This window comes from Echinococcus granulosus (genome assembly GCF_000524195.1).
Source record: "Echinococcus granulosus chromosome Unknown EG_S00017, whole genome shotgun sequence".
NCBI lineage: Eukaryota > Metazoa > Platyhelminthes > Cestoda > Cyclophyllidea > Taeniidae > Echinococcus > Echinococcus granulosus.
In genome coordinates this window covers 1,184,725-1,202,125 of record NW_020170397.1, presented here as the reverse complement: position 1 = coordinate 1,202,125, position 17,401 = coordinate 1,184,725, and the positions used below count along the sequence as shown (strand labels likewise).

At 44.3% G+C, this 17,401-nt stretch overlaps 1 protein-coding gene across 1 annotated transcript in view; it reads left to right on the top strand. All coding sequences in view use genetic code 11, as the record gives it.

Moving 5' to 3' along the window:
- EGR_03402 (Band 4.1-like protein) overlaps nt 1-15,655 on the top strand; it is a gene marked incomplete at both ends in the record, with an annotated part of 33,532 nt that extends 17,877 nt beyond the window's left edge. Inside the window, 12 exons of the mRNA XM_024492651.1 lie at nt 1,022-1,329; nt 2,749-3,109; nt 4,786-5,051; nt 7,298-7,507; nt 7,878-8,117; nt 10,131-10,199; nt 10,287-10,346; nt 13,109-13,390; nt 13,458-13,592; nt 13,664-13,771; nt 14,308-14,340; nt 15,473-15,655. Coding sequence (XP_024353052.1) covers nt 1,022-1,329; nt 2,749-3,109; nt 4,786-5,051; nt 7,298-7,507; nt 7,878-8,117; nt 10,131-10,199; nt 10,287-10,346; nt 13,109-13,390; nt 13,458-13,592; nt 13,664-13,771; nt 14,308-14,340; nt 15,473-15,655 — 2,255 coding nt within the window. The remainder of the gene's footprint in view (nt 1-1,021; nt 1,330-2,748; nt 3,110-4,785; nt 5,052-7,297; nt 7,508-7,877; nt 8,118-10,130; nt 10,200-10,286; nt 10,347-13,108; nt 13,391-13,457; nt 13,593-13,663; nt 13,772-14,307; nt 14,341-15,472) is intronic.
- Nucleotides 15,656-17,401: the final 1,746 nt, after the last annotated feature.

Here is a 17,401-nt window from a genome sequence, read left to right as displayed (position 1 = left end):
CGTAAGTTTCTGCCACATTTTCTCCTCTTTCTAAGAAACATCCATCCTTTCTTTTTGCCTTTCCTATTCTAAATATCGCCTAATTGTTTGAGTTCTGATATCTTTTCCTTTTCCTTCGGCGTCATACGCTTCCGCGGGGTACCTGCTTACCTCTTTCAAGGTGCTCGTTTAGTGGGAGTTCAATCTACCGATTCCCCCAAATCTGAATTGCACGAAACTTGTAGTTAAAATTCCGTCTGTCATATGAAGTCCTCCTATCTCATGAACTGGCTGTTTCCGAATCAAGCTTTTCAATCATAATGAGATTGTTTTATAAAAAGTGCTTCCTTATTGATGGGTACGTAAATACACATCGACTTGGGGACAGTTGTTTGGGGTCGGACGTCTTGCTTTAACGTTTAATCCACCTACCTTTCTCCTCCCTTAAATCGGTTGTTTGGCCCTCCTGCCACCATTTTTGGGGTAAAATTTTAACCAGCCAGACTGTGGACGATCAATGGTCGGGTTTTTTGCCTCGGCAAATGTTGTGCTAGAACAATCCCATGCATTACGCTGCATTTTGCGTGATAGCTGAAACCACGTTCAATCAGTCTAAGGCGCAGTTCTCAGCCCTACTTCCGTTTTTTCCCTTTTGAGATTTGGCTGGAGTGCGTAGGGTATAATAGTAGCTCTTTCTGCCCATTCAACTTAATCACTTCCCTTCTTCTTCTTCCTGCGCTTTGTCTCACGAAATTGTGAACGGTCTTTGTTTTATCCATTTCCCAAAATCTTAGGTATTACCTGCCGCACCAGAGCTCTCTACAAATATCCTCGGCCTTTTCTTCACGCCAAACTAGTGATGGCTTGTGACTTTTCAGTTTGATATAGTTTAGTATTAATTATCAGTTGAACACTCGCCTCCTTACATTGGTGGGACTTTCCGCGGGAAATTGGTTCGGTAGTTGTCTTGAAAGCCCGTCTTGACCTCCTTGTACTCACAAGCCTTCACTTATCTCCATGTCCCTCTCATTGCTTTATTTAGCATCCACATACGCAGTGGACGCATTTCAGTACCAGTACGCGCCACAGATAGCGAGTGATGCTTCCTTGGGTGGCGATGGAGTCGGCTACAGTTTCGAGCATTGGGGCGGTGGGGAGGCGGCATGTGAAATGCCTGCTGGGGCCGCCTACAGACGCGGTCTGGATGGATCAAACCACCTCGGTAACTATCAGCCGCGGCCCATCTTCAAGCCCGAGCCCTGGCGTATCTCCACCGCTGATCGAAGCCGCTGTCTCGGCATCGATGATCGTGGACTAGACATTGCCTCGCAACGTGATTCCGGGTGGCAGGTTAGGTTAAATCTCCTGACATTTCATTGTGGTAGCTGGGGTTAGCTTTTTGTCTTCCGGAAGACTATTAGCGCAGGTGCATGCCACCACCGTGGTAGCTGATTTACGGGAGCCTAAAAAAACCCGTGTAATTAAATATGTAATTTAAATGAGTTTTATTTGTTGTGTAGCTTTCCTCCAGTGCTCCTCAAGTTCACTCTTCTGTTTCAGTAGTCAAAGGCCCTCAAGTGAACTGTGATCAGCTGCAAGATGGTAATGACGATAATATCATGAAAATGTATCATAATGCGATTGCTCCGTATTTCACCAATAGTCGTGTTTGTTGTTTATTTGCGTGACATTCTTTTAGGAGGTAGTCTCAAAGGCTGGACGGTGTTCCACATCCCTGGCATCCCATGTGCCGATCGTTTTACGTGATACAACTTGCCAAAAAACAGCATGAGGAAATATCATATCCTCGGATCATGAACGCAAATCGTTGTGCTCGTATCAATATCGTTGGTAGTGCCTTAAGACGGCTTTCACTCCCTCAAAATTTGTCTCGACCTATGACTGACCACCGTACAGAGCTCAAGATTCGAGTAGTTGTACCCTGCCAACGCTGTAGCCGCCTTGTTAATTTTTTGCAGGTTCACTCATCCAGAGCAGATGGATTCACTCCATGACTTTTTGCTATGCTGTTCAGCCGGTGTGAAACCGGATTGCTTCTCCTATCACGGTGGATTCGCCGCCGCTGTTACCATTAACGCGCGAGCTTTCCTTGAAATTGCTTGGAGCTCGCTTTATCATATTCCTTTATGAGGATCGACAGGCTGTTAGCATAGGTTGTGGAAAGAGCATAAACAGCCAACAAGTACACAATTTCCTCATTTTTTCATCAGCTTCTGCGGCTAGTTAGAGGGTTTTTTCAAGTCAAGAAAGGTTAATGAAGGGTTTCTTACATGGAGCTGTGTCCGATGCTATGAAGTAATTGCGCTTTTGTCTTTATGAAGAAACCAAATTAAGGTTCCCATCTTCGATTTTAGTCCTCTTCGACGAGCAAATATTTCTGATTCCTTTGCCCCCTTCTATTTTCTAAATGCGCCTGTGTCTTTCTAAAACCATTCGGTATTCAGCAACCTCTCCTATTTCATTGTTCACATAACACAGAGCTCTTGCTAAAACTTCATTAGTTTATCTAATTACCACTATTCATAGGTGCCACAGCAATTGTTCCTTAACCGTGGCCTTTTATTCTAAAGCTTACCACAGCCCTAACCCTAGAGGCATGCTTATTGTTAGTTCTTAGCGTAGATGCTTCGAAATAACTTCATTACAGTAAATACACTCAATAACGCGGACCTCGCTACGCGATAGATTAGGTTAACACATGCTGTTAAAGCGGAGACTGAAAACAACACTTACAATCCACCCCATCAGGGCTGCCGCGCGAACAAGGGTGTGAAGGCGCCGGGCTGCTATTACTTCGAGGCGACGGTCCTCGAGGACGGACCGGTGGGTGTAGGCTGGGCGACGAACGAGGCAGGTCTAACCTCATTAGGCTGCGACGACCAGGCCTTTGTGCTTGGCAACATCGAGGGCGGACAGGGAGCCGCCACGCTCACCTTCAAGGGCAAGCAGGTGGACGTTTCCGATGGCCGCATTGCTGTCGGCAAGGGTACCGTCATCGGGTGCTGTCTCGATCTGGATCGTGGCATCGCCACCTGGAATTGCAATGGAAATGAGTGTCCCCAGGTCCTTAGGATCCCCGAGAACCTCATCAATGAACCGTTCTTTCCTGGTAAGAACAGTATTAGTAATGTGATTCGATCTCTTACAGTAGTGCTGTTATTTGTTTGTCTTTTCGCATGTTTGCACACCTTAGAGACGATTACGGTTAATGGTTATTTTTCTTATCACTACCTTGAAAGTACGGGTCTGTCCTTGGGTCTGATGTTAAAGTAGGCGCAGAATTACAAGCGCCCTTTGTTTTGAAGACCGTTCGTGGAGGATATTTTTGACTTCACGGTTTTGTAGATTTGACCTTGTTTCCCTCCTCTTCTGTACACCCAAATAGAAATTTTGATTTCACTAGATTGGGCTTCAAGACCATGCGCAGAATTACTGGCATTCGATGCTGCTTTCGGATTACGAGACATTTGTTGACCAGAATTGAGGCCGTGCATGCACTAAGGTTGAAAAGTGTTTTCTTGAAATTGGACAATTCTCTTGGGCAAATTCATTTGACTCCATAGTAAACCCTGTCCCCTCATCCCTTAGAATGATCACACTACCCTGTAATTTTCAAGATCGATTGACCTGAAGCAGGGGTGTTTCACAGGTCTGTGGGGTCATCTAGCGTCGAAAGTGCTTGTTTAAACGGTCGCCACTTGGATCGTGTTAAACAATAGTTTTTACTGGCAATTCAAGTGTAGACAAGTACAGGAGGCGTTAGTATGCTTCTTAAAAACAAAAAACAGAAGTTCTGAAGATGCAGTCGAAGTCTTACTCTTGAATTTGCAATCTGTAAAAGTAGCACAACTTTTGTTATCGTTTCAGTTTAGTAGTAGGAGGATCTGGCAATCATTAAACTGTGATTAGTTTATTGAAAAAAGTGGATTTAAGTCTTCAGAATGTCTAATTTGACTCCTGGATAACTTGATTGTTGGTGTGAATATTTGTTATGTTTCCTCCGTTAAAATATGCTTCTCAGTCTCCTTTTACTGCTACAAAGGATAAAAGCCGAATACGATTGTTTATTTCCAGTTCTTGCAGGTGAATAGCCGAATCAGACCGCTCATTGGGGCAGTAATCAGCCTTCAAAAACACTCAGAAATAGTTCTTCATCTACTAGATTTGTTGGGTTGTTTACTGATCATCAAAATGAGGTGATAAATTTGAAAGATTTAAAGAAGTTAACTTCCTACCAACCTTAGTGAACTAGGTCTTACTCTATTTTGGACGTTTTCCCGTTCGAGATAATGGTTGAGGATCGGAAGTGCCAAAGGCATGGCCAATCCAAGATGTCAAACGCTTCGAGTGGCATACCCCTGTTAAGGCGTTTTTATGTGTAGAATCAAGTCCTCAATGGTCAAAAACGTTCATGATTTGATGACGTGTCGAAGAGAACTTGAAATGAGCCTCACCCCTTAAAGCGTTCTTGTAATGTTACATTGTTAGTTAAAGACGAATGGGCGAGCTGCGTTTTTTCCTTCAAGATGTGTGGCTACTGGTCTTACCTTTCTACTGCAACATGTCGTAGGTGATCAGATCTAACCTTTTTTTCTATGAATGTCGGTTTCTCATCAGTGCAGAAGTTGATTAAACACCTGTAATTAACATTTTAATTGTTAGAATTACATTAGTTTTTTAGTCTTCAGAATAGAGCTTTGAATTGTAAAGATCTGCATGGGAGGGCTTTTTAACAATCCTGATGAACTGAATGCTCCATACATTGACACTTGTCTTGATTTCCAGCCGCCTCGATGAAAGACTCGCGTTTGCTACTGAACTTTGGTGGTAGTACCTCACCACCTCTGCGCTTTATACCGACGAGCAGCGGTGGCGGCGGTGGCGGCTTCGTCCCACTAGCCGATGTAGTGGAGGACGCTCAGGTGACCAACGAGAACTGCGGCTGGCGCCTTAACCCCTACGACGCCACGGCGGGTGTGGAGGTCCGACCCGATGGCATGGCCGTGCAGGCTCATTGGGGCTCCGGTTGGCAGGGCTGTCGTGCCAACAGGGTGAGCCAGCCCTCCTCCATTTCCCCCAGTCTTATTCTCTCTATTCGATTCTGCTCCGTGTTGCATTTCTGACTCACTAGTGGCGGTATCCGCTTCAAAATCTGCTTCATTAGCTTATTCCCATCTTTCTCTGGCTCCCACAGGAGGTCTCACTGATGTAAACTGCTTAATTATCCATTCCGAAAACTGAGTTGGCTTTCGATTTTTCTGTCTCATTCCGTTATAAAGACGACCTCAATTTGGTTGTTAGGGCTGTCCCATGTTTAGTCTTTCCGATTTCGCGCTTTGCTAACTGTTTTCTTGTTAATATTCTGTACACCTAGTCTACTGATGATTCAATGGTTTAGAATTATCTAATATTTCTATCTAATTTGATAATAATGGCATCCAGTTTTCAACTTTACCAGCGTCTATAGTGGTCTCTCCCGCCAACTTTGCTATCGGTGGTGTTTCGTTTTCTAATGGGCTTACTAATCCTCAAAGCTCGTCGAATCGTCATATTTTTTTTCGTACTTAAAACCCTGACAGCTTAATGGTACAGTACTTTTTCGTGTCTATCCCTTAAAAATGGCAGTATTATGACATTCCCCATTAATCAGTCGATGGTAATACCCAACTTTACGTTTTGCAGGAGAGAAATACATTTGCAACAGTTCAATGTCTATTGCTTACTTACTTTGCTCTAATAGTTCAGGGTCTCAATCATTTTCATGATTGAAAGTCCATGTCATGCTGTAAATAATTCGGCACCATCCAAGTTTAGGCCCTGAATTTCATTACTCTCAGCTATGAAAACCTGTTTACCCTGTCAATTTTTGTCCTATTCTATCATATTGTTTGTGTGCTCTCTGATTATCATCATCCAACGGATAAAACTGATCATTTGTATCCCATTCGTGAAAGTCGTTTTAGCCGTTTCAAATATTGTTGACCGTCAATCTTTCTCTCATAGACATTACTTAATTTTAAGACGTATCTCCCTTTTTATTTCCTTTTCTTGGAAGTAGGACCACCTACGCCACTTTAAGTAATTTTACTGACCCTTTCATTTACATTGAACGATTCTTAACTCATTTTAAGGTAAATTCGAGAGCTTATTTTCTTATAAACTCGGCATATGTTACGGATTTGAGAGCAGGATTTTCGAGTATTATTGTTGGCTAAACCTCCAGCGTTAGGCTGATGGAGCGCTTTGTTTTGGTTACCTTTGCTTGTACGGGTTTGAAAGGTGTTGATTACCGTTGCGTTTTACCATAATACTTGCGTACGAACAAGTGGTGGTGTCCTTTCACAATATCCTGATAAATGTCCAGATTGTTATACTGTTGGCTGCGTGCCCGAACAATGATGCTACAGTGTTCTTCGTTCCAACTTTTACTGAGCTCTCCACGTGTTGACTAATTTTACTGAATTCGCCAATTTGTCAACTGAAGCATATGCTTCCCAATAAAATGGAGACAAATGAAGTAATTTGTGATTAGTATCCACGCTACATTTATCAGGTTGTTTGTCTGCAAAACACGGCGCTTTTCGCATAGTCTTTAGTCAAGTTTCCCACGTCATCCTTCAACGAATTCACAGACATGTTTTTACAACAAATCTTAGGATTGTATTCGTTTTTCAGCTCCATTTTATCTTTGTTGAACTTTCTTCTTGTCTATTTGTTTTTTTTTTTTTGCTTAAACTTGGAGTTCTGTGTAAACAGTGGTGTGGAAAGTTCAACCTTTGTTCAATTTTGTCACTGTGTCCCGTTTTCGTTTCAAAAGCCGTCGTATGAGCAGCAGGGGTGGGAGTTGCATGAAATTATCCAACCTCTTAGTGGTTGAATGCTGCAAAAAAATGCGTCCTTCATCCGGTTTCCACCTTCATTGCACTCACGTCACCTGCCTTACCCCGAGTCCTGCATCCAGGTTACCAAAGGAATTCAATTTATCGATTTCTTCCCGAACTATGCATCGATTTTCAGTCCGGTGACTTTTCACAAACTGGGTCGAAATCAATAGAAGAGATCGTCCCGATGAATACTCAATGCCATCTCGCCTTTTGTTTAATCCTGGGTGGCTTTTTTCTCTTTTTGGAAGACATTGATCTTGTGTCTGTTTTTGCTGTCACCTCGTGATCAGCCCAACATTGGTTTTCCATCGAACCCCTGGTAGTGGGACTTCAACCCATGCTTCCACAGAATACCTTACCACAGAAGCAGAATGAGTGTGCTTAATGCGAGCACTCATTGTACTCGTTTACAGGGCGTGAGGGGCGAGGGTCGATTCTATTACGAGGCGCGAGTGATCGAGTCTAACGGTCTTGCGCGGATCGGTTGGACCACGGAAGACGGTAGCCTTTTGGTGGGTACTGACTCCTTTGGCTTCGGCTACGGCTCCGACTGCGAGGGCTTTGGTCTCAGTGGACAGCAAGGCAAACGAATGCACAATAACGAAATCGACAACTACGGCGAGGTAACCTCTGGCTCATTTTAATCATTTGATATCAAGTTTACGGAAGTACTTTTAGTCTATCACAGACTTTGTTAGATTGTTCATTTTTTCGGTTGAAATCGATCATAAACCTCATTACTTGGACTACTTGCGTAAGTGAGCCCGTATTTCAAAATTCATAATGGGCTTTCCTACTACAGATCAACGTAACTTCCTAAGTATCCGTTCCTTCCTCATTGTCCACGATGCTCGCGTAGTGGAAACGCAATAGGGAATACGTATAAGAATATGGATTTGTAATGGACGTACAGATAGGGCTGGAGTACTAATGGCTTGGAAGGTATGAAATTGGACTTATCAAGCTAAAGCGGTACTATCATTTCTGCTGCAGAGCTTTGGCGAGGACGATGTGATAGGCTGCTTCCTGGACCTGACCCAACGCACCGTTAGGTGGGCGAAAAACGGACACCCCTTCGGGGATGCCTACCGTCTCCCCGACGATTTCGCCACTGCCTTCGCGGCCAACGGCAGTCCCGTTGCCAGACGCGTCGCCTTCTTCCCTACGGTGGCACTTAACAACAGCACCGTGGAGCTTAACTTTGGCGACTCGCAGTTTAGCTACTTCCCTGGGGTGAGATTTCTCGCCTCCTTCCTGCCCCTTAGCATAAGTGATTTAGCCTGACGTCTCATGGAGGCATATGGTTAAAGAGATTGAGTACCCCAAAGGGAAATTAAAACTTCAAGTTTATCCAAACAAGGCTTGCCACTGCTTAATAAATATCCAGAAACTGGTGTATATCCTCTAAGAGGGGAGCCATTTACTCAAATGTGAACTTTAAGAACAGCGCTATTTGTGAGGTACAACATTTCTGACGCCCTGTGTACACAACTTTACTGATTTGTGTGATTTCAGATTTATTATAATGTTTGGTCATTAACAGTGAAATATTTGTTGTTAAAATACGTCATCACCGTGGCCATGATCATCAATATTATAATCGTGCCTTTTTTCTATTTAATCTCTTTTTCTTCATTACTCTGCCAGGATCTTAACGGACCTAAGGAGGTTGAAATGCTTCATGTTCACTCATTTATATTGCTTGCGCTTGTATTTTTCGAAAATAAGGTTGCCTAACTGCTAACAAAGGCGTATTTTAGTTATCTCACTGTGATTTTTTTTTCGCTTCAACATTACCTGTATGCGCGGATGTGCACCCTCCCCATGATTATCGTGATGGAAGAAATTAATGCCTATACTTCCCGATTGGCCCTTTCCCTCTTGATCAGATTGCCTGAAGGAATCCGGTAACTTCACTATCAAGGCTTCTAAAGGATCCATCTCCAAGCTCTTCAATTTAAACTGACCCCACGAATTTGCGAATTGGGGACGTTTTTGACTAGGGGGCGAGTAAATCATCAATTATGGGCATTACCTTCTTCGCATCACATTGCACTCCACTGCAGGCCTTCTGCATTTAATGCTCCCGCTTCTGGCCTGTCACAGAACACGCTGTTTGGTCAGAAAAAACACCTTAAAATTTGATCCCCCCGCCCACAAAAATATGTCCATTTCCATACATCACCGGAATGTGATACGTGCTGCCAGTGCAGTAATTATTTTATCAGGCCCATCAACTTGGAATTTCGGAATCAGACTGCTGCGTTACGCTTTTTTTTGCTATTCAGGGGCTGGCTTTGAGCACAGCATTTAGTGCATGCTCCCGAAAATGTGATGTAGCTGACAGGTTTAAGCAGACCTACCTTCTTAATTGGATTTCCCAACCGATCAGAGAATAAAAAGTATCCGCATTCTCTGTTTCATGTAGGCCATATTCTTGCCTTTGGTTTTTGCCTTTCGGCTTCTCACACAAAATGGGTATTTCGCTTTAATTTCAAATGGACAATGTAGAAATGGTTCCTATTTCGGTCTAGGAATTGGTCATTTAAATTGACCGTCACTCCCAAAAGACTGTACAAAAAAAAAGGTGGAATGGACGTCAGTCTCTTGAAGTTGCCAAAACAAATTTATGACTGACCGGCAGATTTCAGTTAAGTCGTCGGTGCGAGCACAGCCTAACCGGCAATTTTATGAGTTTGTGCGGCTGAATTGTGACGCTGACTCACTCGCATGACACTTGAACTCGGCTTCTTATTACTCACTCTCAGTACGACTTTTTCTCACTTTCTCCACCGTATTCTCCTTCCACCATTTATTAACGACTACCGACTGACTGCTACGTTCTAGTGTCGTAGTCGCAATTCACATGTGTTTAATACAAGTATGCGTTGCCTAGTGAATGAATAGGTGAATTCTGCCTCCCTGTGGCTGTAAACTACTCTTTCACCGATTTCTCTTGTGGCGGTGGTGGTTTACACCACATGGGTGGTTTATGTGCCCATACATTTATGCGCCTGAAGCCGAGTCAGGTCACGACGTTCTCGTTTGTCCCCTCGCCCTCTACACTAACCCAACTAACCTCAACTTATTACCTAACAACTTTCATCCCTTGCAAGTGCCATCTATTTTTATTTGCTTCCACCAGACAACTTACATCACTTAAAAGCGGCCGATTCTTAGTTTTATCTGAACTGCGCATTTCAGTGTCTGTTATTATCCAACCTTTTAATTCTTCATTGTTTGTAGCCTGACTGGACTCCTTTGAGCTACATTGCACCGGAAAATCTACAGGTCACCAGCCGTCCTGGACCAATGGTACGTCATGAAGCTTCTTCTTCTTCCAACTCTGTCCAGTAATTACAATTTTTACCCCACCTCATCCTATGTTTCTCCCCTTTTTAGTACAAACGTAGGGGTTGGTCCTACATCGAGCCACAGGTCGGCATCTCGGAGGCCAAGACGGTGAGTCACATCCGTAAAAATTAATTACCACCTTCGCTCTCTCGGCCAACCGTGGGGATTGGGTGTATGTGCCAGTCGTATGTGTACATGTTTTGTTTTTGAAAAGTCGTCGGAATGTCCAGCAATGGACTATTTGTCATTGAAGCCAATTTAATGTCTTTGTCTCCTTAATGGTAAGACTAATTGTCTCGTCATGCTGTTGGGTTTCGCAGTTAAAGACTTGATATTTTAATCTGAACTGCCTTAAGCAATTTGAAAAGGTGTTTCATGCACTTTTTATTGGGACTTTTTTTACCAGCCAAAAAATGCCCTTTTCTTGCTGGTGGGAGCAGATGCTGTTAGAAACTTCAACTACATGACCTATAACACCTCCGAGCAGCCATTTGGGATTGTGCTGAATGAAGAGGAGAGATTTAAGTTGAGGAGTCAAGCCTACTTATCAGAGCGTCGTCATCAGTCGGCATAAAACCAAACCCATCACTTTCAGCGCGCACAGGGAGAGTAAGGTGCACCGTTTACGGCCACAATGGTGCGAACATTATATCGTGGGAAGCATTCGTCCCGAGGCGATTAATTTTATGAACTGACGTTCTGGTTGTTGTGCATGTGATTTACTAGTTCTTACGCGAAAGTCTACCGTGCCAGGGGTCACCCTTACGATCTGCCGTGCACACCGAAGGCGATTCAGTGAATGTGTTGGCACGGTACTTCCTTATTGGGACCATCTGTTAGGTCTTTCCAACGAAAAAGGCGTGTGGGTGTGACTGTTAGCGCCGACATGCACGTCCCACACATCTGGCGTCGTAAATTCCCCTCTCCACACTCATTTCGCCAAGTTTGATCAGTCCACCCTGTTGCCTTTTGGTAGGATCTTGTGTGTTTGATATTCTTTTTTGGGATAAAATGACTTAAAATAGTCCTATTGGTGTCTCTCTGTAGCATGTAGCTAGCTTACTCCTCTAGACCTAATCTGCAGTCAAAAAGTAGATAACCTTATGATGGATGAGGTGAGATCGGTGTCTTACCTCTTCCAACGAACTTCGGAGGACAAAGTACCATAGCAATGCGGTAATAGGGATGGCTAGTTGGAGTTGGATGCTAGAAGAGTAGTCAGTTTGTTGCGAAGTTAGTTCTTCTTTCTGTTTTTTTTTTTTGTGATTAAGCAGTTTTGTGTGATTGCCTTAATTTCTTTGTTGGCGCAACAAGTAGTGGAAGAAACTTGTGATCCCTCAATCTCTTTGCAGATCTTTGGGCGGTGGCAGAAGGCACACAGATTGCCAATTGACTGGTTAGTTGCAAAGCCTAGCGCAGCTAGCCAAAGGCACTTGGCCGTGACCAACTGTTGTCATGTTTTGGTCTATTTTCCCATGAGTAGTCACGTGCGTTCCAGCTCGCTTGGCCGTCGGTGCCGTCGCTATTTGGGCATTCATGTACTCCCAGTGGGCGTTCCTCGTTCGCTGCCGATAACTATTACCAAGGCCTGCTTCTTTGACTGTGCATCACTTTCTGATTTATTTTCACCCTAATTGAACCTTCATCTTAACTAGCAACGAGATAGGTATGCTTCGTTACGACCGAGACTTCTTTTATTTTTGCTTCTGCAAGTGGATGGTTAACGGGAGCAGTACAGGTGAAGCGTCATGACACCACGATGGTGAGCGAGGCCCACGAAGTCGGCAGAGTCCGTGTAGTTAAGTTACACTCAAAGAAAGTATTATTAGCTGGTAATAATCAGTCACTTTGTTGCCACAGCTGATGTTTTGGTAGCTAGGGTCATTGTTTCTCCTGCTTGGGTCAAAATCCACCAAAGGGCACACCCCACTCCTCCCTGCTTACTAATCTTGATTTATCACTGCAGCAGCTGCAGAAAATTGCGATGGTTGGTTGTCCAGACTTGACAAATGACACTCGTTTGATGGCCTGAAGTATGCGCGTATCCACACGCATTTTACGGTTGACAAAAGAAGGTTATGCCATTTTTTGGCATCGGAGCGGATACTTTCAGTCGAGTTAACACGCTCATGCACCCAGTCAGAATGCTTAAAATCAAGCTACGTTAGTGTACATCTAGTTATTGTTAGTACTTTTCACCCGTCGTGTTTCACCCTCACTTTGTTTAAAGTGCCTGATTCCTTCATTTTTTGCGAATCTAACTCATACTTAAGTTCTGTCTAGATTTTTCGGTGGTAGTCTAGTGACTGTTCTGTTCTTTTCAGGACACACATTAATTTGCCGACTCCTACACTGCAACTAAGAGTTTTATTTTAATGCGTTTTAGCTTTTTATAGTCCGTCTTTTATGGAACTTTACCAGACCATTTTCACCAAAACTACTCCATTCTCCTCTCAAACAGGTGACGCTTCAAATGCGCATAGATGCAACGAAAGGTGACCTACACCTAGAGATGTTACGTTTCCAGTGGGATGTGGCCTGCTGGATGGGTTCGATTTCTACCAATTGTAGGAACTTGGGATAACTAGCTGTTGTTTTTTTTTTGTCTACATGTTGAAACTTATCGAGATGATCCATTAACTTTGGATGACTATTACTTTTGGCCGTATCCGATATCTTACTCAGTGGTTGAGGTGGTACTGATTGCGAAGTCTTCAGAAAAACTAGCATATGCAGAAGGAAGTTAGACCGCAATGGGGACAGTTGGCTTGTAGCTATGCCTGGCGACATTTCCTTATTATTCCCGTCGACTCCACTAGCTACAAGTGTACCACAATCACGCGAGTTTGGTATTGCTATTTTTTCTGCAGGTAATGAAGCCCTCCGTGGATCGGCGAGAGGATGATTTATCACCTACCGCGCATGTGGCCCCTCGCCTCCACCTGGCCGGCGCTGTGCCTGTCATGCCCGGTCTCACATCCGTCCTCTCCCCCCCTCCCAAACGGGTCGCTCCAAAAACTCCATCCATGGGCAACGGTTACCATACTAACGGGGATCACACTGAGCTTGCCGATGCTATCGATGGTATTCAGCTGAGCCCGAGCCGACGCCAACACCCCATCCCCTTGAACAGTGGTGTCGGTGAAACAGTGGTGTGTGAAGTAGAATCTACTTTTATATTTAAGTAACGAATTTAAAGCGAGTGTCGTTCTGCCGCAGACGGTCCAACGTTCCGAGCCTAAAATCGAATCTGAGTTAATTGAGGACGAAAACGGCAAAATTATCAAGCGAACAACAAAACGGACACAAGTAGTGACTACAAAAACCTATTCCGAGAGGTTTATACAACCTGAGGTAGGTTAAGTGTCAACGATTTTTCTTCATTGATCTTTACATTTTTTTCTCAATCTTTCATGATATTTTAGTTAATATCCTTACCCAATGGTGACCTAGCGCATCTCTATCCTGTAAGGGTTGCTAATATTAGCTCCGCCTCGAGCATGCCTCTCGGGGAATCAAATCGAGTGTTGATGGTTTGTACTGATCTCTAAGCAGACATTCGTGTGTCTTCTTAGCCAACTCCCCTACCCCTCGCCTTCCTCTTGTGTTGCTCAGTAGATTTTGCTTGATTAGAGTTAGTAATAGTTAGTGCTCTATTACGCATGCACTCTTTCAAACAGTCATCACAACAATTTCAAAAAAAGTGGACAATCATTTCCTGTCCGTTTCTCACACTTTGAAGACATGCACAAAACGTGCGTTTCGGTGAATGTGGTTGGTGCTCGAGTGTGAATGGGGCGAGCGCGTGTGTGCTGTACGGTCATGCTGATTAACTGGTCATGGTCCATTTACCAGAAAGCACCATAACTGTCTCTTTTTTAATACATCATGATTACTCCATGCTAAATAGTGTACCAGTGATATCGTTGTCACTTTATTTTCGGACTTGCTTTCTAACGTAAAAGCTCCGGAAATAATCAAAAGAGCTCTCGAAAACGTAGTCTAAGTAGTGATGTTAGCCTATTCTGTGTTAATACACGTAAATAATTGTCTTTTTTCCTTCCTACAGTCCTTTATCGCCATCCCCAACGAGAATGATCATGTAAGTTCCGTTTTTTGGCCCTCCCTCATGCGTAGTATGTACTCATTCATGTTTTTTTCGTAATGACAACATAAATCTTGTTTCATGCCTGCGTGTATAGCGTGTCTATCTAAGACTCGAGTGCCCTCATGAAGGTAATCTGATTTCAATCACTTTGTCCCCCGTTTTCCCTCACCTCCATCACGCGGGACTGTGTGTACGTGTGTGAATGCGTGCGCCAACATCTTCCGGTGGAAGGGTGCTTGACATGGATGCGCGAGCGTAATCAGCGACCTCATTTCTTTTCGCCTATCTGTCCCTCTCACTTTTGCTCCCCGGGCCTGCGGGCTTGTGATTCAAATCACCTACCGTTTGTGTGTGTCTCTGACGAGTGCTTTGGCTTGGCCTCTATCACAGTCCCCTCAGATTGCACTTAAAGCCGGTGGAGTACTTTTAATAGCTAGTTGAGTCTGCACACTTGTAGAGACTGGCTTTATGATCGGCATCTAAGGTTTATATACGTGTTCCCTTTTTATTTTGCTCTTGAGGTAAAAGCTACGATCCTCTGAAAAGGGAGACGCCTTTGGTTTGAATCACAAGTTTTGAGCTGTTCCAATATCCTCACCACCTAGACTACTGCTGTTCTAGTTTCATCCGTCTTCCTTTTCATTTATCAGCAGTAGTCTCTGCAGCCACGGAAGCAGCAAGAACAACAACATGACCTTGTTTCCGTGGAGCCCGTCTAAATTCTGGCGCACCCCTATATCTTACGACATATTGGGCACTTATGTGCAGCTCATCCTTTCTGCGCTTCTCAGATGGGTTCCTTTAGAAAATCTAGTGTTAAAATTCAACGAAATGGGTACTAGAGGGTGAAATTGAATGGACACATCACTTAGGCGTTCAGCGTCAATAAATAACGAGTAGGAGATATTTCAGTTCTGCTAATGGGCATTAATAGAGTTTTGAGTACTGACGGAGTTCATTGGTAAACTTTGTGTTAGAGCCTGTTATGTTCATTCTTGGGTTCGTGAACATTTCTAGTCGCTATGATGGCATGGTGCTTTGGTTTGTTCTCCATCTCTTCCCCCTTTCCTCCACTTGGCCTACTTCATCAGCGTTAACTGTCCGGTTATTTTTGGGGTCTTTGCAGGAGTTGGACCAGGCTATCTTAAAGGTTACACAATTGGATCCCAGGGTTTTTGTGCGTACCACCAACCTGCACCATTCAGCACCCCAGGTCCCCGGCAAAAGGAGTACCAGCAATGGGCGCAGCGCCCACTTCAGCAGCACCGACGGCGGCTCAGCCATCAGCAACTCCACACTCACTCACTAGGCGCTGCACTCACTCTCCCTCCTAGGGTCGACTTTCCTCCCTGAAGTGACGTCTCTCGGTGCCTTCTTGCGCTCCAATTTGAGCGTCTGCTCTATCCTCTATACTTCCCGCTTATTTTGTTTTCTCAGGTAGGCGTTTGCTTACTTTTACCCTCCTCTCCTTTCGGTACTGCTAACCAACTCTTGTTCTCTCTTCCCCCCTTCCTTTCTCTGACATAACTATTGTGGTTGTTATTATTGTGTCAGTGTTGTTGTTCTTGTTGCAACTGTTGAGGTAATGATGATGCTAACAACCACGGTGTGTTGCATGCGTGTACTCTGACTTGTTGCCTTACTTTCAGCTCGAAAAAAAGATTTCGATTTGTCCACCTTTTAGTAGGACTTCTCGCCTTCTGATCGTTATCTTTTCCACCCCTAAAGTCACCTCGAATTGTACATTAATACTTCTCTAGCTATCACTAAAACGCGCTCCTACGCTATGCATGCACGCCATTACAACGCTGCGCCTACTACCATTTTTGTGTTTGCTCGCTCCCGGACAATCACATCTCCCTTCATCCACTGCTCCTGTTTTGGACAACGTGTGCACGAACTCGATCATATGCAGTCCCTAGTCAACCTACTTACACGCCCTTTCCGTGTAAAAGTTGGCTGGCATCCATTATGCAAGTAAATCGCACCTCTTGTGAGACCGATCTGTTTCTGTTTTTGTTTGTATAAAGAAACCTAACATTAAAGTAAGGATGTTGAGATTCTCACGAGACATGTGGGAGAGTGGATTGGTGGATTTAATAATCCATGTGCCCGTGGCGATTATAACCTTGAGAAGGTAAGAATTTTGGCCTGTACTCTGCGTTTTTACGCAGTTAGGCTGCCCAGTATCAGGAATAGTCGGAACGCGATTTGGAACTAGGGGCAAAATTTGCATTGGTATCTTGGTTACCGCAGCGACTTGTGTTCACGGTGCCCGACCCGGCACAGAATTGATGACAATGCGGTGCTCCGAGACCTGTCTGAAGACGAACGAAGGCTTAATACTTGGGCTGAATATGTATAGCCAGCGTTCAATAGAGCTTCGGGGCTACTGGGGAGGCCCAGACGTCAGGCCGCCCGGTGGAGGTACAATGATGGAGTTCCCTAGTTGCCCATTACCAAAACCAAGAGTCAAAAGGACAGTTAAGGTATTCTGTAGCTCTTGTTCTCTTTGATGTTGTACTCGGCGCTCCCCTTGGTCAACCTTCTGCGGTATTCGTCCCAACGTAGTTGGTGCTGCACAAAAAACGGGAGCCAGCCCTGCTAGTCATCAGGTTCCCATACAATCTAGAAGATGCTTGACTACAACATCACTGATCTCTCTTGGCGACTTCACTGAATCTGGAGGTTCGTCCTGTTTGGGAACTGTATTGAAAGGACGAGGGAGTGTGCTGGCCATCACGTGTGTCCATCGTTAGTCGTAGGAACAATGGCCCAAAAGCTGTCACTTAGTAAAGGACTGCGTTTGAAATAGTTCTGTGGGGATGGACTTTTGCGTCTATTTCTTCTAGTCGCCTTGTTCTCGCTGCCCAGTTATGCATTTGGCTGGATTATATCCAGCTGGCAAAGAGATGGAGGAGGTATCGCGGGTTCACGGACTTGATATCTTCATATAGGTACAGTAGACGGCTGTGCAGCGAACTGGTGCAATTGCCGAAGGTAGGAATCATTTTCTTAGCCCTTCTGTTAGGGGTCGTCACCGACTCTTCCATCT